Source organism: Schistocerca gregaria, chromosome 2 (assembly GCF_023897955.1).
Source record: "Schistocerca gregaria isolate iqSchGreg1 chromosome 2, iqSchGreg1.2, whole genome shotgun sequence".
NCBI lineage: Eukaryota > Metazoa > Arthropoda > Insecta > Orthoptera > Acrididae > Schistocerca > Schistocerca gregaria.
Window position 1 is genome coordinate 329116248 of NC_064921.1, and position 19030 is coordinate 329135277.

A 19030-nucleotide genomic window follows, 5' to 3' on the forward strand; every position below is an offset into this window, starting at 1 on the left:
GACCAATATTTTGGGTAAACACACCCCCACCCCCTACCCCAGTTGGCGTGGAGGACTACTTTCTCTTTGAGCTCAGAATGTGTTCTAAGATTATTCTACAGATGGATGTCTAGGATATTGGATGGTAGGTTTGTGGATCACTTGTGCTATTCTTCTTATAGATGGTTGTGATCTATGCTTTCTTCCAGCTGCTGACACAGTTTCTTGTCAGAGGAATCTGCAGTATGTTAAGGTTAGAAGTGGGTCTAATTTGGCCATAAGTTCTCTATAGATTTTGGTAGGGCTTCCATTGGGCCTCGGAGTTTGTTCAGTTTAACGATTTCAGCTGTTTCTCAGTGCCACTGATGCTAGTATCTATTTTAATCATGTTTACACCAACACAAGAATTAAACTGGGGCAATACCGGAACATTTGAAAACAGAGATCAGTATTTCTGCTTTCGTTTTTGTACCATCAGTATTAGTTCTCGTAATCTATGAGTGCCTGGACAGCAACTTTGGTGCCACTGACAGCCTTTACGTATGCTCAGAATTTTTCTGGGTCCACACATTGCCCTTTTGTCAGTCACATGTCTTTCATTCAACACCTGTAGCCCAATGCTTTTACGACTGTTATGTCATAGTCTGTTTGGACATTTTTTTTTTTTACAGTGACTACACTCTAGAGGGTCCTTCCTGTTGGAAACTGATCTACTCGGTACGTAGCCATGCAGGGCACGATTCACTGTTCTTTTTAAACTTGAGCCACAGTTTTCGTTCCCAGTCTTGTCTGGTGTGTGTTTTTTCTTTACCACCTACAAACAAAGGCAGAATTGATGAAGCAGTGACAAAAGATTAAAACAGCTTGTGCCTGAAAGAGTGAGAGCTATCTAATTCAGACAGGCTGCAATTAAGAGTTAAGGCTATATGAACACCAGCAACATAAAATCCTCCAAATGTTACAAAAAACGCAGCAAACACTTTTTGCTCACAAAAAATAAAGAACTAAATGAAAACAATCTTAAGGCTTATCAAACAACAAATAAATAAGGTGACTGAGATGAACGAATTTGGTTGCCAGGCAATAATTATCTCAGGTTTCAGTCATTGTCACTGAGTCATTAATCGCTGAATGACTTACTTTTTTTTTGCACTGGTAGCAAACATTGTGCCTACTAATAAACAACCAATAAAGATGCATTAGGTTACCTCTAGCAGACATTCTTTACACCACCAATCCTGGTAGTGTAAAAGAAATCAGTCCCTAAGGAAATTACAAAACAGTCACTAAAAGCGGTAGTGTGTTTTTCTCTCCCAGTCTCCAGGAGGCAGCTCACATCTCTTAGGTGAGCACGTGCTTGACCACCAAGGGCCCCTGCCCTTGCAGCACTACATACCTTTTGCACTGCGTGTCTATTTTTCTACTATTCTTTTTTTGTCACTACTTGTCCACTGGATAGTCTTCTTGGTGTTGATTGTGCTTGGGTCTGATTTGTGTTTTGGACACTTACTTTCTTACCATCTGGCCTCCTACAACTTTTCATTTTTAATTATATGGTCCTCCTGTTGGGTCTGACTTGCTACTTCTTTTCTAAATGTTACAGAAGTGCAGATTGTGCAGGGAATGTCACCCATCGCAGTGTATATTCCGCCTTTATGCATTTCTCTCTTTGCAACTTTCTTTCTTGCAATGACCCTACATCCAAAACCCAGCAAGTAGCCATTCTGTAGGAGGGAGGGGGGTGGGAGGTTGATTCATCAAGTACCTGTACAGTGGTAGCCCTCTGACCATGGAGGGATCGTGTTGTTGGTGTCTGAGCTGGAAACTACCTACACAAGCCAAGGAGTATGTGCCCATCACGGCTGGGGCATGGAGACTCTGCTCAAATGTTAACTGGCCAGGTAACCATTGCTGTGGCTGAATGGCACCCCTGGGGATAGCCCCTGTGCGGAGTGAGTGGTATCATGGCAGAAGATTCACATATGAAACATGCTGTATCTACATTCTTTATTGACAACCAGTACAGACACAAAAATTATATGGACTGATAACTGTACACCAAATAATGACGAGGTTAGAGAAATATTTAACACAACTACTAACACTCCAAGTACTGACAACTAAATGCACACTGGTAAGGCAGATCTACGTGTTTGCATTTGTCGACCAGGACACTGGCTGTATGCGACGGTGCAGCATTTGCTTTGCCCGGCTGCCACTAGCACCATATATAAAAATGCTGCAGTGGGAGATTGCATGGATGCATCATCACAAAGCAAATTAAACTTTCTTCAGCTGGTGGCTGCATGGCCTGAGCAGCCTCTTTTGAAGCTAATTCATATTACAATGCAGAGAAGTAGGACCCCAAAATGTTCTTTTACCTGGATACACCATGGGGCTCAGACAGGGCGTCAAATACTCCCCGCAATTCTTGGTTTCTTCTAGGATAGATAAGAATTCCTTTCTGACTACAAAGCCATAGCTCTTCATTGAACTCCTCGAGGAATGTTTGGGGGAGTGGTAGCAATTTCAAAAATGAAAATTGGCTCTCTTGTTCTTAAAACACCATCCCTGCTCTGTCACAGGTGCTGCTAGCCTGTGACAAGCTGGGTGACATTCCCATCACTACAGCCCCCATAAAAGTCTGACTATGCTACAGGGTATCATTTTCCACATAGATCTTATTCTACAGACTTATGATGAGTTGCTTGCTGATTTGGAGCAACAAGACTTGCATTATGTCCATTGTGATCAGTGAGGACCAAAAGACAACAGAATGAATACTGGAGACTTCATCTTGGCCTTTCAAGGTGATTCATTGTCTGAGAAGGTAAAAGATGATGGAAAATTGCTGTGATGTCACTCTGCTTCCCACACACCAACTTTGGGAGTGCCAACTCCCTGTCTGCTGGGATGTCAGTGTCCAACAACCACCTCGAGAAGCAACACCAACCTCTGGTATTTCTTACCAGGAAGAGGTCCCTTGGGACACTCCTTTCCCAGGACTCTACTGTGACCTGCAACTGGATACCAGCTGGTAGCTGAAGGAGCCACAGGTCATAGGACTTTGCATTCTTGCTCTATCCCAGAATCTGGGTCAGACAAGCCCTCTCAGAAGTCTAAATCATCTAAGGGTGAAGTCCTCCATGAAGAGGGAGGTTTTGATGGCCCTTGTGTTGCCAGACCACACATGTTTCTCGTCTGTATCCAAGGCAGTGTTCCTCGGTGGCCCTATGGCTCTGGCACCCCACATGCACCCTGATTCGTAACAAATGTGAATTGATGTTATATCTTCACAACAAGTGGTAGCAGGTGGCACTGAGATATGACCTACCTCCTCAGTCTCTTCACGCCATCCACAGTAATCCTCTATTGGAACAGTAGCAGTCTTTTCTGTCATTTGGCTGAGCTATGACGCATTTTGTGCACTTCCCCTGTTTTTTGCATTGCCTTATAGGAAACTTGAATCCCAGCAATGTGGATGCATACCATCTGTGACTGTCTGGCCTATTTTAAGAATTGCACTGACTATGAAAGAGTGTTTGGTGTGGTTTGTATGTATGTTCTGGACTCCATCTACTGCAAACATATGCCATTCAGTGTGACTTTTGAGGCTTGTTCATGTGAAGACATCTCTGAAATTTACCATCTGGAATGTGTATGTCCCTCCCAATAACATTCACAGAATGTTTTTTCTGCATTGTTTTCTCCATCCTTCCTAATATTGGGTTACTTCAATGCCTGCAAACCTTTGTGCGGTGGGGTAGAACTACAGCCACTGGTCATGGTAAAGCTGTTGAAAGCTGCTAGTGTTCCCACATACTTAAGCAACTTTGTAACCTGGTCAGCAACCTCATAAAATGACAGAAATGAGAATGCTGGGAGCAGTTTGTTGCTACCATTGGATCACGTACCCCTCCTTTGCAGGTTTGGGTGAAGTTTCGACTCCTTTGTGGACATTAGTATCCCATGGGTGTACCTGGTATCTCTGAATGATGATGTCTACACTGATCCAGATGCTGTTGCCAAACATTTTGCTTTTCATTATGCTCAAGCCCCTATATCTGAGCACCAACAGCCTGCATTCCGTGTCCTCAAACAGCAGTTGGAGCAACCTTCTTTACCATTTACTAAATGTTAGTGCCCTAGCCCTTTGCCCTGACACAGCCCCAGGGCCAGGCTGCATTCACAGCCAAATGCTCAAACACTTATCATTGGATTGCCAATGTCACATTATTGCCATTTCTAACTGTATCTGGAGTGACTGTGAGTTCCCATGTCAGTGGAGGGAAAGCGTGATTGTCCCAGTACTGAAACCTGGTAAACTCTCCATTGAGATGGACAGCTACTTCCCAGTTAGCCTCAATAATGTTCTCTGCAAGTTGCCCAAATGTTTGGTGAGCCAGTGGCTATGTTTTGCTACTTTGAGTCTCAGGTTCTTTCGGCTCCATCCCAGGGCTGTTTTACAGCTGAGAATTTGATCTGCTTGGAGTCTGCTATTCAGTCAGATTTCACCTGGTGTAAACATCTTATTGCTGCCTCCTTCGACTTGCATAGGACTACAACACCACATGGCATTACCCTCTTGAGTGGGGTTTCTGGGGCCAGCTCCTGATTTTTGTCTGGAACGTACATCTTGCCATATTTTCCAGGTTCAAGTTGGTGCTTCTCACAGTACTCCCCATGTACAAGAAAATAGGGTCCCAAAGGGCTCTGTATTGAGCATGCCCCTTTTTCTAGTGGCTGTCAGTGGTCTCACTGCAGCTGTGAAGTCTAAAATATCACTCTGCACCTCCCAGTTTGCAGATGACTTTTGCATCTACTTTTGCTCCTTAACCGTGGATGTTACTGAACACTGAGTGCAGAGTGTAATACAAAAGGTGCACTCCTGGGTTCTCACCCATGGCTTTTGGTTTTCTATCACAAGACACACTTCTATTGTTGTCGTAGTGTCCACCCCAACGAGAACTCTACCTTGATGACCAAATTCTGTGTGGTGGAGTCTTATCATTTTCTGAAATTGATCTTCGACACCTGGCTGATGTAGCTTCCCATCTTCGCCAACATATGTGAATGTGCTAGTCAAACCTTAATACTCTTTGCTGCCTCAGTAACATCAGCTGGACTACAGACTGCTCTACATTTTACGGCTGTACACTGCTCTGATCCTGTTGTGTCTCGATTATGGGAGCCCGGTATCTGGCCCAGCATAGCCTTCAGGATCATGGATGCAAGACACGGCACACCATTATGAGGTTCAACATGTGGCAGGCACCTTTCAGACCAGCCCTGTGAACAGCTGACTCTCACAGAGGCTGGTGTCCCTCCCCTACAGATCAGGCACCAACAATTAATGCTTAATAAGCAATAAATATTAGGTGCTCTCCTGAGCATCTGAACTACCACATCCTTTTTGCTGGTAGGGAGATGCACCTCCCACAGCAGAGGTCAAGGTGTGGAGACACTATTGCAGTTCACATACAGAATCTCTGCTCTGAACTCCAGCTTTCCTAACAGTTGCCTCTTGTCAGGGAGAAATTGTATGCGGCCCCATGGTGTGTACTAAATCCTCGCATCTGCTTCAATGTCGTCTGTGGACCCATAGACCATATAGTTTTCTGCCACTTGTTTGTGGATGTCGACACATTTCGGGGCTCAGTTGTGTTATATATTGATGGCTGTATGGTTGATGGACAAACCAGTATTGTGTACCCACATTCCAGATGTAGTGAACTATACTCCCTGTCAAACTGATGCAGTGTATTCACTGCAGAATTGGTGGCCATTGCAAAAGCCCTCGGCCTGCTTTGTTCTTGCACTGGCAAGTCATTCTTCATGGGCAGGGACTCCTTGAGTAGGCTTAAGGCTGTTGACCATTGCTATCCTTGACACCTGTTGGATGTAACTACCTGGCATCTACTACATGTTCCCCACTATGCTGGATGGTTGGTCACCTTTGTTTGGCCCCGGGTCACATTGAGATCCTAAGGAACGAAACTGCTGACTGGCTGCCCAAGTTGGCTAACAGGATGCTGACTTAGGAGGTGGGGGGTCCCGGAGCCAGACCATCAATCGACCGTAGCGACCGTAGCAGCTGTGTGGTACCAAACTGAAACCTGGATAACCACAAAGGAGACCACAACCATGTGGCAATCTTCCCTTTGTGCTTCTCACAGGGAATATACTGTCGTCTGTTAACTTCGTGTTTGCCTTACTTGTCTGACCTATGACCACATCCTCCAACATGTCAGTGTGTTGCCTGTCTCATGGCAATCCCTATCCTGCTGGACCGCCTTAAATTGGCCACCTTAAGGTGAAACCTTCAACTTGTTGACACTGCCTCTGGTGTTAGTTTATGTCGCCAATGCAGCAGATTTGGTTTTATGTTATACCCGTGACAGTGGATTTTACGTCTCTCTGTGACATAGGGCACATTAGCATTGTTGGCTGCTTGAAGGATTGGAGGGTGCCCGGTTGCCTGCTCAGACCCGAGGGGCCCATTGTTGCCTTCGTTTGATGGTCTGGCCTGGCTCAGCTCCTGTCCTTCCCACCTTTTAAATCTTCATATTATGTCTGTTGTTGGTTGACAATCTCATTGTTGTCATTCTTTTTTCTAAGATTTCATAACATCCATGTAACTAGCTTGCTTGTGGTAATGGAGGGTGTGGAAACACTGGTCAGGTGTAGAGTGTGCGTCTCTGGTCACATAATGTCACCCAGGGACCTCCAACTGCTTTCTGGGCACGGCAAGCCTCCCTCCTTCACCCTTTTACCTCACTCTCACTTCTACTTGCTTGTGTCTCCTGATTTTCTTGATTCTCAGCCACAATTGTGATTTGTCTTTTGTGTCCTTTCTCTCTGGGGAATATTCCTGGCTTGACACACAGATGATTAAGGGACCAATGACCTTGTAGTTTAGTCCCTTTAACTCCATCAATCTTTCCCTCCATTGTGTTTCCTGGCTCAAAAAGAACTCATCCAATGCTGGCAAAGTTGTATGTCTTGTTAATGTGTCTATCGACAACTCAGTGCTTCTATTATTCAGTGAGTTTTTACCTTTACTTCTAAATACGTCATTAAAAGTGCCAATATTTCTGCCTACAATAGTTTCTCTAGTTGAGAGTTAAAATCTTATTTCATCTTGTTAGGACCACCCCTTGTTGATCTTTCTAGTCAATTAGCCTATTCTTGACATTTTTCCGTAAAGGTTTACGTAGGCAGTAGTGGCATCTGTCTAAAATAATGTCTGAGTGGAACTCCTTAACTGCCGCTCAGACCTACTTTCTTAAATGATTCTTTACAAAGAAGGGTACCTATGACTAAGCCTTCAAAGTGTTACTGAAAAGTTATTCTGTCAGTATAGTCTTTAAATTTGTCAACTTTGGTTATGTAGACCAGAAATTGTACTAAAGATACTACACAGGTCCAGTGTTCATGGGATTTCTCTCTCATGGATTTTGTAGCAGAAAGCAGAGGATGATTTGAAGTGTCTGGTATTCTGCTGCTTGTCAGCATTGGTCTTGCATGATACTTTTACAATGTGGCTTATTACCTCCATCAGGTGCTACCTGAAACTGCACGTTGAGTGGAATGGATCCACAAGACGACAACACACAAAATGAGTTCAGGGGTGCACTACACAAATCAGGCTGCTGCCCAAGTAGCTGACTGTGTCTTGGGTGCACACTAGAATTCTGTAGTTTAAGTAATTCCGTCTAGTCCTAAAGAAATTGCCTGACATGCATATGAGTGCACGTTTCCACGCCCACACATGTGCGTGCGTGCCACCTCCCCCTCTTCCCCGCAGCACGCGCACACACACACACACACACACACACACACACACACACACACACACACACACACACACAAGACTTTCGAAATCCTAGTGATCAACTGCTGAAGCAGTTACAACAAATTTCTAAGAGTTTGTGGCACTCCTGAAGAGCTGCTCACATAATACTAGATACAGAAAGCTGGCTAAAACACAACAAACAGACTTGCCCTCAGATGTGACATAAAAGTTTAGAGAAAACTTCAGGTTACTATTACATATGTTCCCTAATCATTTCTGATCATTGAGGAGACTTCAGTGGTCCAAGAATTGATTGTGATAAATACAGTTTAAGTGATTGGTATATAGCACTTCCTGTAAAACAGTATTAAATGATTTCTTTGAAAGCTACTTAGAACCAATAGTATAGAAGCCTACTCATGACAGAAATATATTAGATTTCATGACAACAAATAGACTTGACTCTATCCACATTGAAATTGTTATCATTGACTATGAGACAGTTATAACAACAAAGATTAACAATGTAAATAGGAAACTAAATCAAGTAGATTCAGATATTAACAAACTAGATAGTGACATTAGTGTCACATCTATAGGAGGAACTTGAAACAATTAGCTCTGGGTATCCACATGTGCAGGAACTGCATCTCAAGTGTAGAAGAAAGGAATAGTTGACAGAGTACTGGACAGATGTGTACCTAGTAAAACAGTTCGTGAAGGGAGAGACTGTCCACAATATACGGTCTGTTTAAAGAAACTTCTGCAGAAATGGTAACTACTGCACAATAGGTGTAAAATGCTGCACAGGATCGTAGGTAGGTAGATGATAGAAAAATAAATGTGTTTTTCATGGTCCAAATAAAATAACTACCTTAGCAGAATCATATTGAGAGAGGCCTCACGCAAAACTCATAAAAATTGTACTCGTTGTCATGATTGTCAGTGGGGCAAAAACAGAATGCCCAGACACTCATGTGACAGAGGAGCTGAAACTGTAAGTAGCAAAACAAAAGCAGAAAAGCTGAATTCGGTTTACTGATGTTTCTTTGCAAAGGAGGGTCCAGGAGCATAGTTCCTGGTTAATTCTCACACTTCTGTAAATATGAATGATATATGAACAAGGACACATCAAAAAGTTTCCGTTTGAGGATGTCGCTGCAGCGTATATACAACATAGCGTGACTCTGATGCCGACCTGTAAGCACTGACATGTAGGCAAGGGATTAGTGTGGCATTCATGTCTTTCCAATGTGCTTGCAGTAAATGCATAAAGATGAACTATGGTGATGATGTTACCAAATGTATTCAAACAGGATCACCATGCTGTTATTCTCTTTTTGGCTTCTGAAGGGCAAATAACAGTAGATATCTATCAGAGAATGAAGACTGTGAATGGTGCAGCATGTCTACCAAAAACCACCATTGTGGAATGGTGCACCAAGTTCTGTGCTGGCAGTGATTTGACACAAGATGCTGGTGGATTGATTTGTGGGGCCCATTTCATATTGTTTTCAAGGAACATGGTGTCTGTATCACTAGGGAACAGTATTGTGCAACACGGAGAAATTACAGCATGCAGGTGAAAAGTCTGGGAAAACTGTGACGGGGGAGCTGCTGCTTCAATGATAATGTAAGCCCCATGTCGCAAATCTCATAATCCACAAGTTATGCCAATTCAAATGGAAGACATTTGAGCACCTACCCTCTCCATGCAATTATCATGCCTTTGGTACGTTAAAAAAAGCCTTGAAGGATTGAAGGTTCCTATTGGACAAGGAAGTGCAACAGGCAGTTAGAGACTAATTCATGCAGCAGGAAATGCTGTTTTATGAAATGAGTTTCTTCAACTTGGTGTATCAGTGGGCTAATTGCCTTAAAGCCAATGGTGATTTTGATTGATTGGCATACCAATTCTGCACCATATGTTCTTCAATGATAAACTTTTTGATTGCCCTTATATTGGTGTCAGCAGCATTGACTCCACAGCTCGTGGTCACGTTCTCACTTCCTGAGCACAGGGTCCCAGGTTCGATTACCAGCGGGGTCAGGGATTTTCACCAGCCCTGAGATGACTGGGTGTTTGTGTTGTCCTCATCATTTCATCATCATTCCTGAAAGTGGTGAGTTTGGACTGAGCAAAGGTTGGGAATTTGTACGGGCGCTGATAACTATGCAGTTGAGTGCCCCACAATCCAAACATCATCAGCAGCAGCATTGAGGATCAGCTGAACTGGTTAGAATGATCAAGGTCCCAGGGCCCTATGGAATCTATGAGATTCTGTATACGAGGGCTATCCACAAAGTACATTACGTTTTGGAATTAAAAATAAATAAAGTATTGGAATTTTTTTATATTATATACAGATGAAAGCCACACTTAAATACTACTTTTCTACATAGTTGCCATTTAAATTAAGGCACTTATCGTAGCGATGGACGAGCTTGGAAATTCCTTCATCGTAAAATTCAGCCGCCTGTGCCTTCAACCACGCGGTTACCTCTTATTGAAGCTGTGCATTGTCATCAAAATGCTGCATAGCCAACCACTTCTTCATTGCTGGGAATAAGTGGAAGTTGCTCGGTGCCAGGTCAGCACTGTACAGCGGATGAGGAAACAACTCCCACTTAAAAGATTCGAAAACTTCACGAGTGTCATTTGCCGTGTGGGCCTGGGCGTTGTCGTGAATCAGCAAGATCTTTGAGCCCAACTTTCCCCTGTGCTTGTTATGTATTGCTCTTCCGAGGTTGTGCAGAGTTTGGCAATACCTTTGAGAGTTTATTGTAGTGCCCTTTTCCAGGAAATACACAATTTCACACCTTTTCTGTCCCAAAAGACAGTCGCCATCACCTTCCTTGCCGACATCGTCTGCATGCATTTCTTGGGTTTTTGGGGGGAATTTGTGTGCCCCCACTGCATTGACTGCAATTTTGTCTCACAGTTCACATGCTTAACCCATGTTTCGTCACCAGTAACAATGCGATCGAATAATGAGTCGCCATCTTTCTCGTAAGTGTCCAAAAACGTTAACGCTGCAGCCATTCGCTGATTTTTGTGAATCTCTGTCAAGATTTTTGGTATCCATGTTGCACAAAACTTGTGGTAACCAAGCATTTCAGTAATGATTTCATGCAACAAACTTCGTGAAATTTGTGGAAAGCTCATAGAGAGTTCCGTTATTGTAAAATTTACAATTTTCATGAACCGCAGCATCAACTTTTTCAACAAGTTCGGCAGTCACTATGCTGGGTCTTCCACTTCGCTCTTCGTCGTGAACGTTTGTTTGGCCATTTTTAAGTTTTATGACCCATTGTCGCTCTCCACCTTCAGTGATTATGTTGTCCCCATACACTTCACAAAGCTGCCGATAGATTTCTATCGGTGTACAGTTTTTTGCAGTAAGAAACCTTATTACAGCAAGCACTTCACACTTCGCGGCATTTTCAATTAACGCTGATATTTCAAACTGTCACAGTAACTCACCAGAGTACAGCACGGACCTCTCACTAGCACGGCAGGATGCCGATTGAGCGGCGGAATGCCATGACACCAAGATGGCCGCACTAGCCCCGCCCCTAACGGACACAAACGAAAACGTAATGTACTTTGTGGATAGACCTTGTATAATTTCCTGCAGAGTTATCCCCTCTTTTAACTATAATATACAGCATACCCCTCAAGTGAAAAACTGTGTCTGTAGTTGGAAGAAAGTGCAGGCATACTTGTTTACAAGAAATGTAGCAGAAGTGATCTACAAAACTGTCAAATATTTTTGACATACATCTTTTATAGTATATTAGAGCACATTCTGAGCTCAAAAATAGTAAAATATTTCGAACAAAATTACCTCCTCCACACTAACCAGCAAGGACTTGGAAAATATTTGTCTTGCAAAACCCAACTCGCTCTTTTCTCATCACATTCTGAAAGACAAGGATCAAAGCAATCAGAATTTTGAAGTATTTTGTAATTTCAGAAAAGAAGTTGACCCAGTACCACTCCAGTACTTATTAATGAAAGTGTAGTCATATGGGGTATGAAACAGTTTTTTGACTGGATGGGAGATTTCTTGGTTGGCAGGACACAGTAACTAACAGAGGTAATATAATATGTGAAATGTAGGCTTACTGGCATGTACTGTTGATGAAATCTTCTTGGGCTTCTATCTGGATGTCGACAATTAATATCTTGTAATCATTCCTTGAAAAGATGTTGCAAATAAGCCTCAGAAAGGTCTCCTTTTGAAAAATACTACGCACCAGGTAGTATGATGAAGAGTTATTTGGCTTTTAAATCGGATAAGTGTCGATTTCAGACTAAGTTTACTGTGGCCTTAAAACCTGCATGTAATTGAAGATGTCACCAGGTTTTTTTCAGAGCAGTCCACAATAACAGTGTGAGCAATTGCATATGCAGAGAGAGTAGCTTGAGCAGCTCACGACACCAGTGGCTCCTCAAAAAATTAAAGGTATTCCTGGATGCATCAGTTATTTAGGTGATGGTGTTGACACTGGGACCACAACAAAGGGACATCTACAGAAACTGTGGCAACTAACACATTCACAGGCCACCAGCCTAAAATGTAATCCTAACTGTGAAGAAGCCAGTGGAAGCAATCACAGCTCTCCCACTTGAAGGAACTGTAACTTGAAGGAACTACAATCTTCACTCAGTAAAAACACTTAGATACCAAATTCATTCCCGAAGCTGCAGAGACTAGCATACCCACTGAACATTGATTTGTAATAAATAAATAACAACCTGCTGAATAATCTTGGGAAGAAAGAGGTCTCATTTAACGTGTTGACAGATCATGAACTGGGAAACTCTGAACGACTGAGTCAAGTTCACTACCTTCTCCAAGATGGAGATGTTGAATTGTGAGGCCTTTTCATGCATTCTTATTGGGGGCTGTGGGAATAATAGCATCTCAAATCATGTAATGAAATGGCACTAGTTCAGCTGTCCAGGCACGGTATGGGTGGTCAGGCTGTTTTTGACATTGATAGAATTCCACTCAAGACAATATAAGATGACAACGCCTATGAAAATAAGTTTTTAATAAGCACACATTTCATCAAATTCAACTTACACCAGTTCAGTTTGAGTGACAACCTTGCAAAGTGATTTGTACATTTGGGGCTCAATCCAAGACAAAAAGAGATCTAACAACTTTGGTGTCTCTTAACTTGGACATGATGAACTGCTGTTGGATTTGCTTCTCATGCACAGTACAGTATTGATCTGTTTCATCATATGTTTGGAACAGCATTATATGTGTTGACATCTCGTTTTATAGCAATTTTGCCAATAGGACCTACTGGCACTTCTGTCCTAGCAACTGATACGCAAGAATTGTTGAAAAATAACTTCCATGGGCAAGAATGGCAGTGGATGCAGCTACATTGTGTCCATGTTTATGCAACTTAACAGTAAGTTTGATCACTATTGTTACCACTTTCAATGTGACACACAACATAAATAAAAGTATGGGATGAGAGTCAACAGTTATATTTAAAAGCACAAGTATGGCACAAACTTTCACAGGGGTAATGAAGAGTTTCAAAAAGCAAAACTGACACAGTAGTCCAGAATAACAGCCTGAGTAATTTCATATGGAGAGACAGTAGGTAGACCGGGAGAAAAGAAGTGGTTGAGCAGCTTGCAACATCAATATTATTAGATGGTCGTAGATCGGCCCAGCAACAGGTGTCAGCCCAGATATCATGCTCGGCAGATTTGTGGTGCCACTCTCTGGCAGATGGGCCCCAGGATGAGCATCCCAAATGGATCGGCAAGCCTCCATGGTGCACTGTGCTCACTCCCATGGCTGCAGCCACAGAGGCAAAGGGCACTTGATGGCCTTTAGGTGCGGGGCTGAGAGAAACTGCGGCTGGCAGAGGAGGCGGTTGCATCGATGGTTTGCGACATTCGTGAAAAGGTGTAGCAGCACTTTGAGTTACCACACTTTGTACACTTAATTATTGGTTGTGCGATTCTTTTCTGGAAATCAGATCACAAAAAATGGACACAGTTTTCTAACAGCAGAAAAGGGCTATAAGAATAGTAAGTAAAAGCAATAGTTAGGCTCATTGTAAGGCAATATACTGTGTATCATTACAATGTCCAGTAAATGTGAATGTCTTGTGACTAGGGCCTCCCGTCAGGTAGACCGTTCACAGGGTGCAAATCTTTCGATTTGATGCCACTTCGGCAACTTGCACATTGATGGGGATGAACTGATGATGTTGATGGGGATGAACTGATGGTGTTTAGGGCAACACAACACCCAGTCCTTGAGCGGAAAAAATCTCAGACCCAGCCGGGAATTGAACCTGGGCCCGCAGGATTGACATTCCATCGCGCTGACCACTCAGCTACCGGGGGCGGACACAGTGCCCAGTGAGTTCATCTATCAACCTGTTGTGCACATCTGGAGAAACATCAGTAAGTATGTAGCAAATACTTGTACACACAATCATGGAACAAGAACCAGTTTGGGCTTACATTTGCTAAGGAAAAATGAATGAATAACCTTAAAACACATTTCTTATAAGTGATTAAAATTCTATTATAATTTACCCAAGGTGTTGAAAGGAATAACTAAAACACATTTATTTAAAAAAGGCACTTGTGATGTGACTTACTGTAGGGGGAACAGAGGTGACTGATTTTGGTTGTACAAGTCATTCGGTTTATGTGGGCAGTAGCACAGAGACCAGCAGACACTGCATTGATGGAGCACTGGAGGAGCATGGAGGACCTGTACAGTGAAGCTGGGAGCACATGCAGCTGTGAGACTCTGCATGCCATCCGGACATGTCACACCTGCCTAACAGAACTGTATAGCATTGGACATGTTAGTGTATGTGCAGCACGGACAATAGTATTTACAGTAAATCTTGATACACCATCTTAAAGAGGAGACAGAGATGATTTAGTGGATATATACACTGAAGTTCCAAAGAAACTGGTATAGGCGTGTGTATTCAAGTACAGAGATATGTAAACAGACAGAATACTATGCTACGGTTGGCAAAGCCTATATAAGATAACAAGTGTCTGGCACAGTTGTTAGATTGGCTACTGCTGCTACAATTGCAGGTTATCAAGATTTAAGTGAGTTTGAACGTGGTGTTATAGTTGGCACATGAGCAATGGGACACAACATCTTCAAGGTAGCGATGAAGTGGGGATTTTGCCGCACGACCATCTCACGAGTGTACCATGAATATCAGGAATCCGGTAAAACATCAAATCTCCGACATCACTGCGGCCGTAAAAAGATCCTGCAAGAATGGGACCAACGGTGACTGAGGAGAATCATTCAGTGTGAGATTAGTGCAACCCTTCCGCATATTGCTGCAGATTTCAATGCTGGGCTATCAACAAGTGTCAGCATGCAAATCATTCAATGAAACATCATCGATAAGGACTTTTGGAGCCCAAGGCCCATTTGTGTACCCTTGATGACTGCACAACACAAAGCTTTATGCCTCGTCTGGGCCCAGCAACACTGATATTGGACTGTTGACGACTAGAAACATGTTACTTGGTTGGACGATCTCATTTCATGTTGTTTGGAGCAGACCGATGTGTATTGATATGGAGAAAACCTCATGAATCCATGGACCCTGTATGTCAGCAGGGTACTGTTCAAGAGCTGGTGGAAGCTCTATAATGATTTGGGGCATGTGCAGTTGGAGTGATATGGAACCCCTGATATGTCTAGATCTGACTCTGGTGACATGTATGTGAGCATCCTGTCTGATCACCTGCATCCATTCATGCCCATTGTGCATTCCGACGGAATAGGGCAATTCCATCAGGACAGTGCGACACCCCACACATCCAGAATTGCTACAGAGTGGCTCCAGGAACACTCTTCTGAGTTTAAACACTTCCGCTGGCCACCAAACTCCCCAGATGCGAACAGTATTGAGTGTATCTGGGATGCCTTGCAATGTGCTATTCAGAAGATTACAGGTTTATGGACAGTCCTACAGGATTCATGGTGTCAGTTTCCTCCAGCACTACTTCAGACTTTAGTTGAGTCCATGCCAAGTCACACTGTGGCACTTCAGCGTGCTTGCGGGGTCCCTATACAATATTAGGCAGTTGTACCGTTTTCTTTGGCTCTTCAGTGCATATACTCAATGAAAGTGAAGTGTGTGATTAGATACCGAATGAAATAAGTTTCTATAATGAGTTTTCAGTAAATAATTAATAATAATTTAATTTATATCCACAAAAGTGATAAGCCATCACTTTGTAGCACTCATCGACTAATCTATATCATTGTTTAATTGCATACATAATTAACCAGGGTTAGGCAATCTAATTGAACACTTGGTCAGCTTAATTAATAAATCAAATCAGTATAGCAGTGTGTGTTGGCAAATATAACCACACACCTACAACATTTAGATTATAAAATTGTATGTTTAATTGTCAATTTTAATTAATTAGTCAACATGTCGTGCAGTTTTGCCCATAAATTGGGGGGGGGGGGGAAGCAATAATTGACTGGAATTTTTGTTATTTTGTATTTTTATTGAACTCTACATTCACAGTACTTAAGTCCCGTTTTAAGTATTGCCTGTGTTAATTAATGCACTTGTCCCAGTGCTTTTGCTACTGCTGAAAATAGTTCTAGAACTCGTGTGGCAGAATACTGTCCAAAGCTGTTAACGTGTTTTATTCAATGCCATCCACAACACTGAATTACTTCTCATTTCAAAGTTTGCTTCGGCCATGGAGACAAAAAAAATGGCAGATGGAGCCAGATCGGGCAAGTAGGATGGATAAGGCACAAGTACGATGTTGTTTTTTTCCCATGAACTGTCGAACCATCAGAGCTGTGTGGGGTGGAGCATTGTTATGCTGGCACAACCAGTTCCAATTTCTCCACTATTCTGGCCATTTTCATTGCACACTCTTTCGTAATCTCTGTAACACATCCAGATAAAGATGTTGGTACTCTGTCCTGGAGGAGCAGACTCCTTGAGGATAATGTCATTGACTTAAAAAGCAGATCAACATTTTTTTCAGATTGGATTATACTTTTCGTGCTTTCTTGTGTTGTGGTGACGTTTGAGTTTTCGTCTGGCTTAACACTTACTGTGACTCTAGATTGTACCTGTAACACCAATTCTATACCCAGCAACAATTCTTTTAAGAAAATTTGGATTGTTCTGACTTCACCCTGCAAGTTGCAGCAAACATTCACTTGGTGTTCTCTTTGGTCATCTGTGAGCAAGTGAGGAACGAATTTGCAGACACTTGTCTTGTCACATATTCAGTTAAAATTTGCTGGACCATCTTCCATGCCACTTTTGTTTCCTTGGAATCTTGGTCAATGGTCCTTCAATGATCTTCATCAGTTGCACATTTGACTGTGGCAATGCTTTCATTATTTCTTCCTGTTGAAGGATGACTGGAGCATGGCATGTCTTCAATTGACATGTTGCCAGATTTGAAACAAGAAAATGACTCCTAGAACTTGTGATTCCCCCAAAACATCAAATAAAAGGACTGCCAAAGCATCCCAATAGTCTCGGCTGCAGTTTCCCAAACAGAAAACAAAATGTCACACAGACTCTGTGCTTTGTCTTGCTGGACATGCTATTAATCACTGAGGGGTTGAAATGGGAATGTTAACAACAGAGCACCACAAACAAACCACTTAACTCCAGCTGATGCCGGCATACTGAGTGACGTGGGAGACTCCAAACTAACACTATCTAGTGGCACAATGTGTAACTACAAAGTGTGCATGTATGACAGTTAGATTCCAGTTATTTTTGGGTCCCCCCTCCTATCGTTTTATTCAGATTCATTGTGCACTTCTGATGATGCATCTAGGTTTAAGATTGAATTATAGTAAAAAAGATTTGTAAATGGGATTGGTAATGTGATGGTAGATGCTTGGATTTTCTACTGTAGCTTAGTCTGAACGTATGAAAAGGAGGAGGCCTTCTTGCTTGTTTGCTCTTGCTTGCACAGAGTAGAAGAGAAAGGGCCTATGCTGGTCTGGGCAGTGACCGAGCTGCACGCTTTTTTCGTAATGATGGTTGTGAGATTTGGATATATTCTGCATGGTAGCTTGGTGGGGAGTTGGAAAAATCTGTAGTGATTAGCATTCTTATTTATACTCCAGTAGTTCAATGTAACTGCAATTTTTACTTGTTAAGCTGGTTCAGAGTTAATGATCTTACACTGAGTCACATACTGACTCAGGCTGTTTAGTGGGGTCTCTGTTTATTTCAGCACTGATCAACATTAAGAATCACTTCATTGTGTGACAGTCAGACTTGTATTTGTTGTATACAGTGCCAGTCCAAACTATGAACAATTTTGAGCTGTGAACATGTGATGCATTTCCGCTTATTTTAGTAATGGCATGTAGTGACTTTATTACTCACCATATTGGGGAATTGTGCTCTTTAAATCTGCTTAACTGTACCGATGAAACTAATCACCAGTCTGGATTAACTGTGTGGCAAAGCAGAATAGACTGTTATTGTTGAACTGTAAAAATTATAGTTGGGGAATAATATTTAGATTACTGCACCTATATTCAATCTAACATCGTTTAATCTGATTCATGCATCAGGAACAATTTATTATCTTATTTAAGAAAAGTGCACTGGTACAGTTGACAGCATTGTCTAAGACAATGAACAGACACAGCTAAACAACTTTTATTTCAAAGTATTTAACTGTAGAAGACGCAATTGGGGGTTCATCCAAGATTTAATTTGCTAGGCAGCTAGACCCAAGTGTTAGGCTGAGTAGATGCAGAAAGCCAGTTATTTGGGAAGGACCCAAAAGTTCAATCCTTTTGCTGTGGATACGTGAATGTTATCAGCTCAGCAGTAATGAGGCAGTTTCCATTGCAGTGCAGTGCAGTCCATGCACAAGCAGCAACCTGGGCACATCGCATAGCAGCATTGGCCACGCAACACTCAAGGACACTGTAAGATTCACTTTTTTCTTCGAAAAATTGCCTCCAAAATTCAGATGTGTCTTATACTTGAAATTAATATAAAAATGTCCAGTGTTTGATTTAAAATTCCTGCCAGTCTTAAAAATAGCCATAATGTTCGATGTTGCTGGAAACTTATCCCTATCTGGCAAGGTTAGATTCAGCTGGCAGCAGCAGTGCACTGAAGCAATGAACATGAGTTTTGTGGATTCACAAGCTTGCTAACACTGTCTCCCTCCCTAACCTGATATCACAAACTCGGAACATA

At 42.4% G+C, this 19030-nt stretch overlaps 1 protein-coding gene across 3 annotated transcripts in view; it reads left to right on the forward strand.

Moving 5' to 3' along the window:
• The window catches only part of LOC126336980 (U7 snRNA-associated Sm-like protein LSm11), a 124861-nt gene that overhangs the window by 8341 nt on the left and 97490 nt on the right, over positions 1 to 19030 (forward strand). Inside the window, exon 2 of one of the 3 annotated variants that reach the window (XM_050001215.1) lies at positions 651 to 696. The exons of 1 other annotated variant lie outside the window; for it this stretch is intronic. In XM_050001215.1, the coding sequence (XP_049857172.1) occupies positions 651 to 696 (46 nt within the window). Of the gene's footprint in view, positions 1 to 650; positions 697 to 13079; positions 13208 to 19030 lie in introns of those variants that run through there. One more of the 3 variants, XM_050001216.1, reaches the window with a different exon arrangement.